Source organism: Cryptomeria japonica, chromosome 6 (assembly GCF_030272615.1).
Source record: "Cryptomeria japonica chromosome 6, Sugi_1.0, whole genome shotgun sequence".
Taxonomy (NCBI): domain Eukaryota; kingdom Viridiplantae; phylum Streptophyta; class Pinopsida; order Cupressales; family Cupressaceae; genus Cryptomeria; species Cryptomeria japonica.
The window spans coordinates 380170013-380185243 of NC_081410.1; the positions used below are offsets into that span (position 1 = coordinate 380170013).

The window sequence follows — 15231 nt, forward strand, 5'->3', positions numbered from 1 at the left end:
ATGGAGGAATTTGATTGTTAGAAGTTGAATAAAGGTGTTATTAATCAAAGCATAAGGAGACACCAAATAAAGAGAAACATAACACCTCGACTTTATCTTTGCAGCTGGAATTAGTGATATGATATGATACATGACCCTATTGAAAATTGATGACTTTTGTTGAATAATACCTCAATAATGACGTAGTCTATTTCCAATAAGGCATATTGAATAGTTAATTTCAATAAAATGGATTGAATGGTTATTGAATTGTTATTTTCATAAAATAGATTGATTTTATTTAAACAAGTTAAATGGTTTTTGAATGGTTCTTTCAACAATTTTCATGGATGATGAATGGTTATACATGGTTTTTTCATGTGGTCTCTATATATTTTACTATAATAGATTAGAACATATCTTATGTTATTCAATGTGGATAATAAACTAGTAGTAGTTGGTAAAAGTTATATCATAGTTTCCTTCAACATTTATGTTACATTGTTACTGATCAGGTTAGTCAACAATTCAAACATATGTAACTAAACATTGAATGAACTTAGATAAACATACTAAAAATTTACTCAAGAAATGAACCTAGAAAGTAAATAAGCATATAATGAACTTAGAGAATGAACTCACAAAGTAAATAAGCATATAATGAGGTCATGCTCACACACAATTTATAAAATATACTCAGAGAATGAGGTGATGCCACATATGAACTCAAAAAATGAGGTCATGCTCACACACAATTTATAAAATATACTCAAAGAATGAGGTGATGCCACATATGAACTTAGAATGTAAATAAGCATATAATGAACTCACAAAGTAAATAATCATATTATAAGATCAAAAAATGAGTTCATGCTCACACAAAATTTACAAAATTTACTCAAGTAGTGATGTGATGCCACATTTATTCTTCTTTCCCATGCTGAGTCGGACACGGCTAAATTGGCTCCAAATTGTTATATTTATTCTAGTGAACAAATTATCATCAAAAGGAGTGAATGTGTGTTTGTTTGGGCAGCTAGTGGTAGATTACACGTGTTTGCACTAACTTCTCTTTTGTGCTATGCAAGTTTGTTGATCTCTGTTATTTACTTTCCTCTTATACAAATAGTGGAAGACAACTGCCTCCCATTATAGTTAGGGGCTTGTTTAGTAACCCAAAGGTGGGAAATGATAGTGGGAGGCAATGGTTGTGGGTAAATTGGCTCCAAAAAGTATAATTTCTGCATAACCTTCGTGTTAGTTAAAAATTACAGATCCTTGATCGTGATTGATAGAACAAGCTGCCGATTTGATTTTTTTGAATAAGTCAATAACATGAACTTTTTGGAGCCAGTTTAGTCGCGTCTGGGAGGCAGTTGTCTCCCATTGTCCATATAATAAGAAAGTCAATAACAGAGCTCAGATGCAACTATTCTAGCTCCAAAACGACATACACAAATGTTGCATTGTCTCAGATAAAAGTGTAAACAAGGGTCTTGGACCATACAGATTGAATATACATTCACGACATCATCAGTCTATAGAATTCAAACTAACATCATTAACAATTTTCAAGTATCTTCTCTTATTTTTTTAAGATAGTGCAAAGTCTCCTACAAGAGACTAGGATGGGCACAAACTACTCTAAATTACCAACCAAATCTCGCTTCTATCCATTTAAGGTAAGGTTGGATGCGTTGGGTATTTGGGGAAAATTATAGATGTATATTTATCTGAAGGATACAATATTTCAGGGAATAGACATATAAAATACTAACGAAGTTATCTAATACTTATCGACATACTAATATATTTTCTCTGTGTTCATTTTATAAAATGAATATTTAACACACTTCTTTGCAAAATGCAAATTTGTTATATATTGCTCAACCCAACTATTGCAAGGAGGTATATATATGCACTTAACATTCCATGATACCTCATTTATTTATTTCTTTTAACTTTGAACCCATCATTTAATTCCTTTACTGTTAACATGATAGTTTCTACTTCACATATTATATCTTTCATCTAACTTCAGAAATGCTATCATTTCCTATAACTTATTTATTATCATTTTATTTCATTTACATTGAGAAGACATAAATAAGCTTTGAACTAAAATGCTTATCTTACAAGGCCAAAATTTCAGCACAAGGATACTCATCGAGGTCATTACCTTCAAAGTGTTTGTTGATAGATGAATTGATTTACATATCATAGGAATGACATTTATTTCCAATGTCTCAGTGAGGTGGTTAGCATAAAGGATGATCCCTACTGAATTTTGAATCCTGTTGGGTCACATAGGTTTCCATAACAGAAATCAAATAAAAGAAATCAACAGAGGTTCATAACACACACCACAACAATAGAAAAATAATGACAGACGACGTGTATGTCAGTTGCAAGGGCAACAAGAGAAGGTTGCCTCCACAAAAGACAAGGCTACTAAGTAAGTTTCATTTTTGTCTCAAGCTTTAGGGTTTACTAAGTAGGTTGTTAACGGTAGTCTCATACTGATGGCATGCATATAATACATGAGAATACATGCATGGTTGTAGCTACGCACACTCTAGCCAATTATGCAGCATAATTGGTTGTTCGAGATATAATTGACTATGTATATATGTATGTTTATGTGTGTGTGTGTGCACATGATATATATAGAGATAGAATGTCAAACACACATATACACACAAACACATGCATAATTGGCCGACTACAAAAATGGAATACTAAAAAATGTGACACACTGCAACAAGGCTACTAAGTAGGTTGTTTCATTTTTGTCTCAATGAGGGATTATGTTGCATAGATGGGTAGGAGGCTTGAATATGTTGACATTTATGTGTATATATGTATGTTTATGTGTGTCTCTGTATATATATATATATATATATATATATATATATATATATATATATATATACTGGTGTTTTGTGTTTTATGTGCTTTGTATGATTGATTTTATCTTATGCATGCATTCAAAATAAGTGTTGGTTATTGAAAAGTAAAATAGATAGTGAAATTCTATGATACACTAATTCACCCCCCACCCCCCGCCCTCTTAGTGTAATTCGTGTGTTCAACAACAACAATTAATGCAACTACATCACATAGCCACAACATAAAGGATATGTAATAGTGTCACCATATACTTACCAATCATTCGAACCGATATACTACCATGGATACCTCTAATGAACTTCTGGGTTGTCTTCAATCATGTTGAATACGTGTCAAACCATCTCTCTGAAATGTCTCATCACACAACATTTGTCTATCTCTTCAACTTCGCCAATAATCACAAGTTGACATCAATAAAAACATATGTTGAGTTGACTTTATTGACAACACCATGTTGCACATATTGTCAACATGTTTCATCTCCAAGTCTATGACTCCAATTTATTTAACAAGGTTGTTGAAAGGGTCTCTCCATTGAGAAGGCCCTTATAGAAAAAGGACTTCTAAAAATATTCAAAGAGACCAAAGACTATCTCAGCAACTCTAATGAAAAATCTTATAGTTGTGAAACAAAAACGTAATGAATGATGGCCTAGTAGATTCTAAAGTGGTCAATATGGCTCAACCCGTGATTAGCCTGAAATGACCTTCAACACCTAACATGCAAACATCAACAACAATCACTCACAAAACAATGATCAATTAACAAACGTTGCTCAAAATAACTCTCAACATGATCCTCAAAGGACTAACAACAACTTTCCAAGATGCACATACACACCCTTAGGGGAACCTATTATGTTAGCTTTGAATAAGCTTGTGCAATTGAAAGTCATTATGCTTCTATATATAAAACATTATGAACTAGGACATTTCAAACCTCTATGGTGGAGTGACAACGACTCCAACAAATATCATAGGTCTAAGGGACATAAAACCTCTGAATGTTACAAATTTAAGGACATTATCCAAAGACCTTATATTCTAGGGAGTAGTGATTGATAATCCATCTGGGACCTTTAATAGTGATCACACCTTCATAGATCCCTTGTAAAACCATGGGAAATGAAAAGCCTCTAGTTTAGGGACTAATGCTAGAAATAATGCCAACTACACCAGTGTGTCTCATAAGTATATATTAAACCATATCCAGGAAGCCAACACTCATGTCTCGACAATATTTATCAAAAATAAAAATCATGATTGTGTTGTAGCTACACGATCCAAAGTGACCATGTAAGGGGCCACTTCTAAATCCCAACCGTCCAATCAATACAATATTTTGGATCATCTAGGAAAGACACTTGTATAGATCCCTATTCTTGAGTTGTTACATATATCCCCTACACATAAGGTTGTCTTGGATAAACCACTCCAGGCTTCCTTAGTTCCTATGGACATAAATGTCAACTAGTTTCAGGCCATGGTAGGACTCCTTGGTACTACACACCATGTCACTTTCAATGGTCATGATATCCCTTCACACAAACTGAACCATAATGACCCACTCCACCTAGAAGTATTTGTCCATAAACATAAAACCAAACAAGTCTTGATAGATGGAGGAGCAGGCTTGAACAATTGCATTCTAAAATTGGTCAAAATTCTAGGATTCTTTGAGGCAACCATTGATACATCAAAAAGGATTGTAATCAATGCATATGATGATGCAATACATCCTTCTAAGGGTGTGATCACTTTTCATGTCCGAGTTGGACTAGTGGTTCTTGGTCATCCATGGATTCATGTCATGAAATCCATCCCATCCACATACCAAAAATGCTTGAAATTCCTATACAATGGAGCTAAAATTACTATACTAGGTGATCCTAATCCTTTCCAATTTCACAACAACCTGAAGGGGACTCCTGAGTGTCAAGTGTCAATCAACAGAGAAGCTTCATCATCTACCACATCTGCCTAAATTGATCCCTCATCAATATCCAAATCTTCCACTTTGTGTACCCAATATCAAGGTCAAGGTCCAAGACAAGGGGTGTGGCAAATACAACATAGCCAACTCATTTTGCATTGGCTAGTTTCCCACCTTACCTAAACATTATGGAAAATCGCATTCGATTCAAAAGCAACCTAAAGCCATCACACAATACCAAATGGGGAGAACTAGACAAGGAAGGTATAGAGGAAGCCATCTTAATGGATTTACAAGGATGAAGAGGCACATAACTTGTTAAGTTACCAGATGATAAGTATGACAAAAGCTTTACAACTATGGAATAAAAAGGTTATGATTTCCATAGGCAAGGAATAAAAAAGCCTATCTAGCCTAAACACATGTCTAAGAACAAATGAATGGGGTGCCAACCGTTGAGATTGAGTGCTCCTAAAATAAGTTACTTTCATAAATAAAGACATTAATACTACTGATCATATTGAGAACTTTGATGAAGGTATTGTTGACGTGTATTTTGTACACCATCATACACAGAATAAAATACCTAAGGGTATCTTATCCTCTCTTGAGAAAATAGTCTCTAACTGCTGAAGATCTGCAAAAAGGATCAGTTAGATGGACTCCAAGGTTCTTTTAGTGGGGTCTCCACGTGTGGACAAGCTCCAGTGGTATGATGTGATTTGCTGGGATCACAAGGGGACTTACATGTGATGATTGAACTTCCGATCTGCTTTGCTGGACACAGGCTCTTACTAACTTAGATTAAAAAAAATGGAAAAAGGATAAGGGCGAAGAGAGGATCTAATCCTAATACTAAGAATGTAGGAGCAATGATTTGATTTTTGATGAAACTCTAACTAGGTCTTGTTTTGACATCAATGGAACATCTACACAAGGCTAGTGCGATCTTCTAAGGAAGCTTTATGATGTTCAAATCATCACCGCAGGCATAGATACCATCCAAGTTGATGCATATCAATGAAGAAGCGACAAATTGAAATTGAGCTTGAGCTGAACGATTCCAGTTGACTACACAAGGCAAGTCTGCAATCAACAAACTGCTAGTAGTATGGATATATGAATTCCATCATCAATTAATCACATTTCCTCCATTCATCTAATCATCTACCATCTAAGATTGAAGACTTCAACAAGAAACCATGCAAATTGCAAGAAAATGACATATTTCACCATTACTTCAATGAAAATGGAGTTTGTTTACAATCAATGGCAACAATTTCTTGCCTTGTCCTCCTATTCTACTGTCTAACTACTTTCAACTATTTCTATACTATCTCTAATCCTCTAATCTCTCTAACTCTAATTCTCTTTTACAAATGAAATGTTTGGGCTTATATAGTGCCCACAATACAATCTGATGGCTTAGATCAATTCAAGATCAATGGCCAAGATTCAACAATGAAAACCCTAATTAGGGTTTGTTACAACCATTACATAACATTTAATGTTTGACCAATGATAAAATTGTATTGCTTGGACACATGTCCCTTTTAGAAAAATTGACCAATGGATAGCCAGGGTAGGTACATCGGAGTTTGTGCCACCTTCCATGAGTTAAGTACATTGAATCTGGTCATGCTGAGGTGGAACACACTGACTGGAGAAATGATGACTAGGACGCCACCTCATCTAACACTTGTAACTTGGTAGATATTCATCTTGATATTGTTGAGAAACTTGCTTTAATTAATTCCTCTGGATCTATTTTGCTTCTTCAACGAGCCCTTGTTCTAACTCCTTGCGTCCTTGATGTGCAGGAAGATGATGTACCTCGCCTTGGAACGCTGGATTGCCCTTGATGATGTTAGTCCAAAGAAGGTCGTCCATGTCCTGGCTTGATCGTCCTGGCGAAGACCGTCCTTGATCCGGCTTGATTTTCCTTGAAGAGACCTCCATTTGATGCCTACACAACATTTCAAAATTAGTAACATGATTTTGCAATACATAACATAAATTAGAGAGCAAATTTTAGGAAACTTAATGATAAGTCCTTTATTAATCATTTCCTAAAAAAGACTGAGCTAAGGAAAAACAAAATTTCAAAATTAAGGCAATGACAATCAAAATTCGAAATTAAAACAAGAGATCTTGCCATACCTCACTTGAGAGCTTAACTCTAAAATGCAAAATGAATAAAATCGCCTAGGCAAAATTTGAAATAAGATGGTCTTGATGTGATCTTCAAAAGAACGTTCCTCTTATCAACTTCGCCACCCTTCAAGTCTTGGACGTGATCTCCAATGCCTTGGCAAATTCGCTCAAATAGATCTTCAAGTATCGCACCACCCTTTGATAGACTAGCGCCACCTTGGATGGAATTCGCACCACACATGAACTACTTCGCACTATCTTCGCTTCTCCTCAAGATCGCATGTAGAGGGTTAAAAATGATTATGTGAAAATGATTGTTTTTCACCCTCCATATATAGCGCTTGCATTGCATTCATCCCTTAGGCCGACTTGAGGATATAAAACAATTTTTTAAATGATTTTTAAATGATTTAGCAAGGCCGACCTCCAAGTATAGTGCTTCAATTCGATTTTTTCTATTAATTAATTAATTAATTAAATGCCTTTCGTTTTTTAATTTGTAAATTTTGATTTTTAATAAAGGCAAAATAATTAATAAATGTCAAACGCCATATTAAATGCTAATTAAATTAGATTTTCAATTTTATCGAACTTAGCATTTAAGGAAAATTTGAAATGTTTATTTGGCACCAAAATTTATCTAAAATTTCACTTCATCACCTTCGAAAATTATATTCAACGGATTCGTAATGCCTCCTTTCATTCAATCATGCCTTGAGATCGGTTGAAATTTGGTGAGAAAATCATCTACAACAAAAATCGCTCTGGTCCCTTCCTGAGGGACAGGAGCGAACTTAAGCATTTTGGTCCTTTGTTGACGTTTGATAATCTTCAATTTGTCTTCAACGGGTTCGATTGACCTCCTTTCTTGCCTTCGAACATAAAATTTGCTTGATCTTTGCCCAGATCGTACCTTATGAAGAATTTCGCTCTGGTCCTTCAGTGAGGGACAGGAGCGAATTTGACCCTCTAGGCAAAAACTTCATCATTTCATTGTTTTTGATCAAGTCTGGATGCTCTATCATGCTCATTTCGTCCTTCACCATGCCTATGATGTCTCGATTCGTCCAAACAAGGTCAGGAATGGCTCAACTAAGCATTTTCGCTCTGGTCCCTTGGTGAGGGACACGAGCGATTCGCCTTGGTCCCTTGGAGAGGGGCAGGAGTGCATTTCGCTCTGGACCCTTGGAGAAGGACACGAGCGAAATTTGACTTTTCGCACTCTCGATCAGGACAATTTTAATGGAATATAACATTTAAGTATAAGTGACATTTCCTTCTATGTTTCTTCTTTCTTATACTTTAAGTTATATTCCATATATACTTTCAGGATGTTACTTAAATGACATTTCCTTCTATGTTTCTTCTTTCTTATACTTTAAGTTATATTCCATATATACTTTCAGGATGTTTGAGAGTGGTTTCAGACCTCCAGGAGTTATATTGCAAAATCTAGTTTTTGGAGGTTTTTTCAGTTTCCAGACTTAGTCAAATTCAGGATCAAGACATTCCAGACTTAGCCAAATTTCAGGATCAGGACCTTACTCAAGCCGGACTTGTTATCCTGTTGATCTCCCCGACAGCGCTTCAAGTTATATTCATTTGATAAAATGCACCTCTTTGGACCTTTTCACATCGTCAAGACGTTAAAATCTTGCAAGGACAAAGCAAAATTGGATTTGTAGCTCCGGTCCTTCACTGAGGGACAGGAGCGATTTTTCCCCTGGAGGCATTTCTGTGTTCATGAAAATCTTCAATTTATATTCAATGGAAAGATCTCGCCTTTCTCCATCACTTCCAATTCGTAATTCATCTTGACCCTGCAGGAATAGTAAAATATTTGAAAACGAGCTCCCGTCCTTCACTGAGGGACAGGAGCGATTTTGCTCCTACAGGCCAAAATAACATGATTTTACACATTTTAACACTTCACAAGGCGAAAACAAATCATTAGAGATGCCTAGGATCAAAAATCAAAAATGTCAAAATTTGGTCAAAAATATTCAATTGGACAAAAATTCACATTTCATCTTCAACACTTAGACAAATTTAAGCTCTGCATCAACATTCCAATTGAAAATTAGACCATTCTGGCGAATTCATTGCATTCAAAATTTGCATCCTAGAAAAGGAAGCTCAAAAGCTCTCAAAAACGACTGGATTTTGGCCTGAAAAGACAAAAAATTAAAACCCTAAGGCTTGACCCTAAATCCAGACGACCAACTGACTAACAAAACCCTAAAAAAGCAAAGCGAAAACGAACAAAACGAGCAAAAAACATGGGTCCCCATTTGCAATGGGGCGATGTGTGAAAACGTCACAACAGGTATTGATAACAAACTCAAGTGATGATCCCAAAACCTCTTATGAAAAAAAATATACAAATGAAAATGCTTAGGTTGAATCATTTTTTTTCTTTTCAAGTTTTGACATTTAAACCCTCCACGTTCTATCAATTTATTAAGAATGATAATAAGATATGTAAAAAGAGCAAATGTAGCATGCCCAAAAGTAAACCAACCCCTTCGACTACTCCAAAAAACACCACATATTTATATTCAGACATCATTGATTCCCGAAAATGCTCTTTTATAATTTTAAAATTAGCATTTAATGTATCATTTTACTCCTAAAAAATAGTACGATTTTATGGAGAATAAATTGAATTATTACAAACGAACAAATTTCAAACCAATTATGATTTGAGATATCAAGGAAAATGGCTAGGCCTAGTTTCAGTATAAAAAATCGCCAAAGAAAGTTTAAGCTTCATGGATATTTCAGTTATCCAAATTAGATGCCCATTATAATGTAAGTATTCATTCTACTTTCGCATTCCAGGCGGATAACTCTCTTGTGATTTTATCCGTTTAGATTAGAGGTAGAATAATCAGAAAGCACAATCTTTGGTAATCTACTTTTTCAAATCTCGATTTGAGAAAGTCGATAAATGACTAGGGATTCCTAGTAGGATTATAATACATTGCCATTATTTGCAACTGTCTGCACAATCTGAAGAGCCCTTCAGCCACTAAAGTAATTTATTGTACAATGTCTGGGTAGAAGATTGCAAGTTGACGTCTTTGAAGCAGCTGTTACTGGCAATCTCTCTGCAGCAGTTCCATGTCTAAAAGTTCTGAAGATAATTCCAGCGTTTTGAAGATTCAACTAAGTTTTTAATCACCACAAAGCAGGGAGAACTCTGGACAGTATGAAAGTGTATGCTATAGAGAGTAATGCTCCCAGAGGAATAGTAACTACCCATGATGCTACAATTTCTTTCACTATTTCAGAATCAACATTCTTTAAACCTCTGGCAAATCCAACTCCCATGACCGCCCCCACTAGTGTGTGTGTTGCAGAAATTGGAAGCCCAAATCTTGATGCAACTGTTACTACTGTTGCAGCCGCAAATTCAGCTGCAAATCCTCTAGTTGGAGTTAATTCAGTGATTTTTTTCCCAATGGTTCCAATCACACGGTAACCCCATATTAGCAAACCCGCTACTATACCAAATCCTCCCCAAAGAAGTATTGTAACAGACACTGTTGAATCATTTCTTAAGACTTGACCTGGAAGAATTGCCAAAGCAGATGAGATAGGCCCAATTGCATTTGCAACATCATTGGCTCCATGAGCAAAGGACATAAAACAAGCTGACAGTATTTGCATGTAGCCAAAAACAGCATAGACAATCCTCAGCTGGGTGCCGCTAGGACCCCCTACTTTCGCTAACAGATTAAATGGACTCAACTTCTTATCAGAGGAATTGCTCGCTGCAGGGATCTCACAGTACTCTCCAATTAGTTGTCCAAGCTGCCTCTGAATGGTAAAATACACTAGTAGTGCACCCAAAGCACCGAGAGCCAAGGCAGCTGCAAAACGGAAGATTGCACCCAAGTCACTGGGAAAACAAGTTAAAGAAAGTGCTGTAACTCCCAAAAATACTATTGTCGGAGCTGCTTTTACTGCTGCCTGTGCTGGGTTTGGGGCACTGTATACAAACTATTACAGAAATCAAAATGTTAGTATTTTTTATCAAGAAAAAGTTCAATGACTTGTAACTAACTTGACAAATTTTAAACTTTACTAGAAATGCAGAAACTCAGATGAAACAAGTTTTCTATTACATTAACTATTTGTGTCCAAAACTTTAAGCTTTCATGATATACATTTCAGTGGAAACTGTAATTATACACATCATTGCAGCCCAAACTGGATTAAGTTGTACGCTTCTTGCGGTCTATTATATATGAAAAATGCTTGCCACCTCTTTGCCCTTAGAATTAGTCAAAGAGAAGATGTCCATGGTAAGGTTGGGTAATTACACGACAAATGATAAATCATAAGATTGCCCACCCTCATGGCTATTGCTCCCATCTCCAGTTAAAAGCATTTAGACTGTAACTTATCTGCACATTCTATGAAGTTTTTAATTGACATCATAAACTAAAGTCTAGGAGGCATTGCAGGGGATATCTGGACAGCAAATCCCTGGGAGCTCTAGACTTGAATTTGTTACCCTTTTCATGGTCTGAAATGTGCTAGACTGCAGGCGATGTTTTTGGCTAATACAGCCCAACTACAAAGTAAAGAAATGTGGTAGTGCAAGTCTTAGAAATTACCCGTCTTATGCACATGTAGATGATAAATGCACCTGCAGAACCAAGAAGAGGAGATATAATCCATGAAGAAACTACTCTTGCAAGTGACCACCAACGGACAGCAGATGCTCCTCCATAAACTAAACCAAATCCAACCATTGCACCAATTATACAATGAGTTGTTGAAACTGGCAATCCATAGTAAGAAGCCACCTGAAATCCAGAAAAAGGTTAAAAAGCTACCTAAAAACGAACCCAGAAAAATCAATAAGCAAGGCTCACAAAAATGTTGTAAAGAATTGATAATATATTACTAAATTAGTAAATTCATATTTTGATTCATGGCAATGAAAACATATATAGATCCTTGTTTTCACAACTGTAATGATCTTCATTTCAAACTGGTATATAATATATCAAGTTTAACCATACAATACTGAGGATTGTTTGCATGTTTTGCATATTATAGAATTGATAACTAAACTAGTATGCTCCTGCATCCTTCAAAATAGAAAATTTGACAAATAAAAACTATAAATTTTATCTGGCAATTCATGTAAAAATCCCATGATTTTCATGACTGGTCTATTAGTAAAAAATTAAGAATAATTTTTCCCTTATTTAAGAGATGAAAATTGTAACCGGTCATACACATTTCTGTGCATAAAACTGAAAACCAACAAACCATATAGAAAGTTCTCGATGCTGGCAATAAATCTGTTGATTTAGTACTTTCAGAAATGAAATAAAGTAATAAACTATGGATAAGAAAGCACACCTCAGTTTCATATTCTTGGATAATTAATTAAATGTATGTCCATGCTTCAGCTGAAGGACTTAAGCAAGCCAAAAAGTACAATATCAATAGCCTTTGCAAAAAATCTATCAATCAATAATATTGAGAGCTTGCAATAGCTTAATATATATAGGCCTGCTAAGGGGACTGGATAGGTGATAAACTTCATGATGAGAAGGTATCACAAAGTGTACGGTACAACTGATGACATCAACCTAAGAGTAGAGGCACGTTTAGAGATAGTTGTATAAACATAGTTACAAGCCTTGGCAAGTCTCGAGGTGAGCAGGTCGAAACGAGGCCTAAGGACTCATGATTGAAGTATCCGGCGAGTCTTGATGAGTAGACTCGGCCAGGTCAATGAAAAATTAGGAAAAAAAGGCATAAAAATTTGAAAATGCTTAAATGTAAATGCATGAAATTGAAACATTTTTCGAAGTGTTTGAAAGACTTTTGGAGGATGGTTAAAACTGGTCTTAATTGAAAATTGCATACGTCATGACAATTTGTGTGGTCTCAAAGGCTTTAGTTTGGATTTGGTGGTGGGGGCTCTGCTCCTCGACTATGCCCTATATTGTGATAGAGAGCGCACTAGGGGCACCTGCCACTAGACCCTACAAGGGGGCTTGTCCCTCAACCCTACTAGGGACCTTGCCCCCAAACTCCCCCAAAGGGTGTTGCCCGTTGACCCCATTAGGGGTATTGACCCAAAATCCCCACAACAAGCTCTTCCCTTGACCCAACTAGGGGCACTACTCTCAAATCCCTGCTCTAATTTTTAAAAACAAAAAAAATGAAAATCTGTTTGTGCCATGTTGGATGGAAGAACAACATTTTTAAAAATTTTCAACTGTTTTCCAATTACATTCCTTGTAATTAAGCAATATTTATAATTCTAGTTTGCTAATTCAAACCGTATCCTAACTAATGCTCCTAAGGCTATAGCAGCAGTTACAAACTTGTCTAAGGTACAAGTGAATGAGCCACATAAAGCTAGGGGATAGAAGTTCCTTTTTACCATAGTCGATGACTCCATATTGTAATTTTTGTTTTTGATGCCATGGATATCATAACCATGAGTTCTACAGTATATACACCTTAAAAACTTGACAATAATTATATATCTAACAATGTTGTTTCCTTTAGCTAAAATCCACTTTTATACTCTTGTGATCGATGTATACTTGTGTATGTGATCAAAGTAGCTTCTATTTGATTAGTTTGTGTCTCTCAAAAAATATTTATCAAAGGGTGCATGAAACAAGTTTTAAATACTTGAAAATATCTAGATTTCATGGCTTTTTCAATTTGTTGAGTTCGTGACAAGAAGAGGTATTGTGTCTAAGTCTAAGTAAAAAATCAGCTTGCCAAGTTTGAGGTGAGTTCTTGTCTTGTAACACTGAGTACAAGGCATCATGGGACAATGGCCAAATACATTGGTGCTAGGGAGCTTTGATAATCATGAAAGCTTCCCCTCCCCTCTTAATTATTATATGAACAATATTCTTGAATCTTCCATCTGGGTTTTCATTTAGCTAGCTAGTGTCATTTTTTAAAATGGTACCCTTCTTCTCTCCTGCCTGATCCTATTATTCCTCAATTGTAGCCACATTTTCTAGTAATAGGGGAGGAAAAAAGGAGATGCCATGACTATAAGGAGACAAGGCCAAAGGGGAAAGAATGTCAAAGGAAGGAGTGGAAGACTAGAACAATATTGACAGATTACTTCATTTCATATCTTGAGAGGGATATTTCAAGCCCAAATCTGCACACTTGGATCTTGAACAAGCCAAGGAGATTGATGGGGCTCCATGTGTAGGCATAAGGGAAGCCATGACCAAGTTGCTCTTAGATTTGGGACAATCTCTAGGTAGAAGGAATGTATTTGAGGCATCCCAAGCCTAAAGTTGCATCTTCATGTTATCAAATGCTGTCAGAATCTACTTACTTCATGGGGATATCAAGGGGGTGGAGAACCAGGCCAATGCCTTTTTTGACTGTTTTTAGAGTACTCCCACATTGTAAAGAAGCGGCAAGAGCGTATGCACAGAGGCCTCAAGGAAATTGCCAAGGTATTGAATATTAACCTATCTCTTGATAATAAATTTGATGCCTCTATTTGTCGTGAGAATGAAGTTTGGAGGATTTGGTTGAAATTCCTCCCCCTACTATGTATGAGAAAGGTAATAAGTGTAAGGGAGGTTAGGAGTGTTCTGTGGCACTGTCATAACCCCTCTTTGGACATTGGATTAAATAAATACGATAATTAAAACATTTAATGATATTGGAAAATCATCTCATTTATGAGACTTCATGATTTTCTTCTAATATATGATTATTAATGTTTATTATTTATTATTTTATTTTAATATAACGTTATTAATATTATATTAACTATTAAGAAGTTTTACCATAAAATACTATTAATTAAATAAATATAAAATAGATATATTGAAAATATAATATAATATTACACTTACCATATAAAATAAATATAAAATATAACATAAATTTGTCAAAATACATTATATTTATTATTTGGACTAATATCGTATTAATACGATACCATTGACAGAAACCTATATACAAAATAAACTATTTATGACTACAAATGAAATGCTCTCCTTAATCATACTAAGGAAGAGCGAATGACTTGTTAAACAAAAGCATCAAGTTAAAACGCGGGGAAGATAAGGCACCAAGGGTGATTGCGGTTCAAACAGGGAGCGGTGGCTCCAACAATCACCACCGCTTACCCTTTCTTCAGCGGCCACGAGGGGCGCTACATATCCCCCCCCCCCCCCGCAGATATTAAAAGGCACCGTGAGGAAGGAATAGGGATATCGAAGGGATTT

At 35.7% G+C, this 15231-nt stretch overlaps 1 protein-coding gene across 1 annotated transcript in view; it reads right to left on the reverse strand.

Annotated features, from left to right (window-relative positions):
• Positions 1-9686: 9686 nt before the first annotated feature.
• Positions 9687-15231, reverse strand: part of LOC131067386 (inorganic phosphate transporter 2-1, chloroplastic) — a 64496-nt gene continuing 58951 nt past the window's right edge. The window contains exons 2-3 of the mRNA XM_058002364.2: positions 11602-11793; positions 9687-10981 (exon numbers count right to left, since the gene is read on the reverse strand). Of these exons, the coding sequence (XP_057858347.1) occupies positions 10157-10981; positions 11602-11793 (1017 nt within the window). The 3' untranslated portion in view covers positions 9687-10156. The remainder of the gene's footprint in view (positions 10982-11601; positions 11794-15231) is intronic.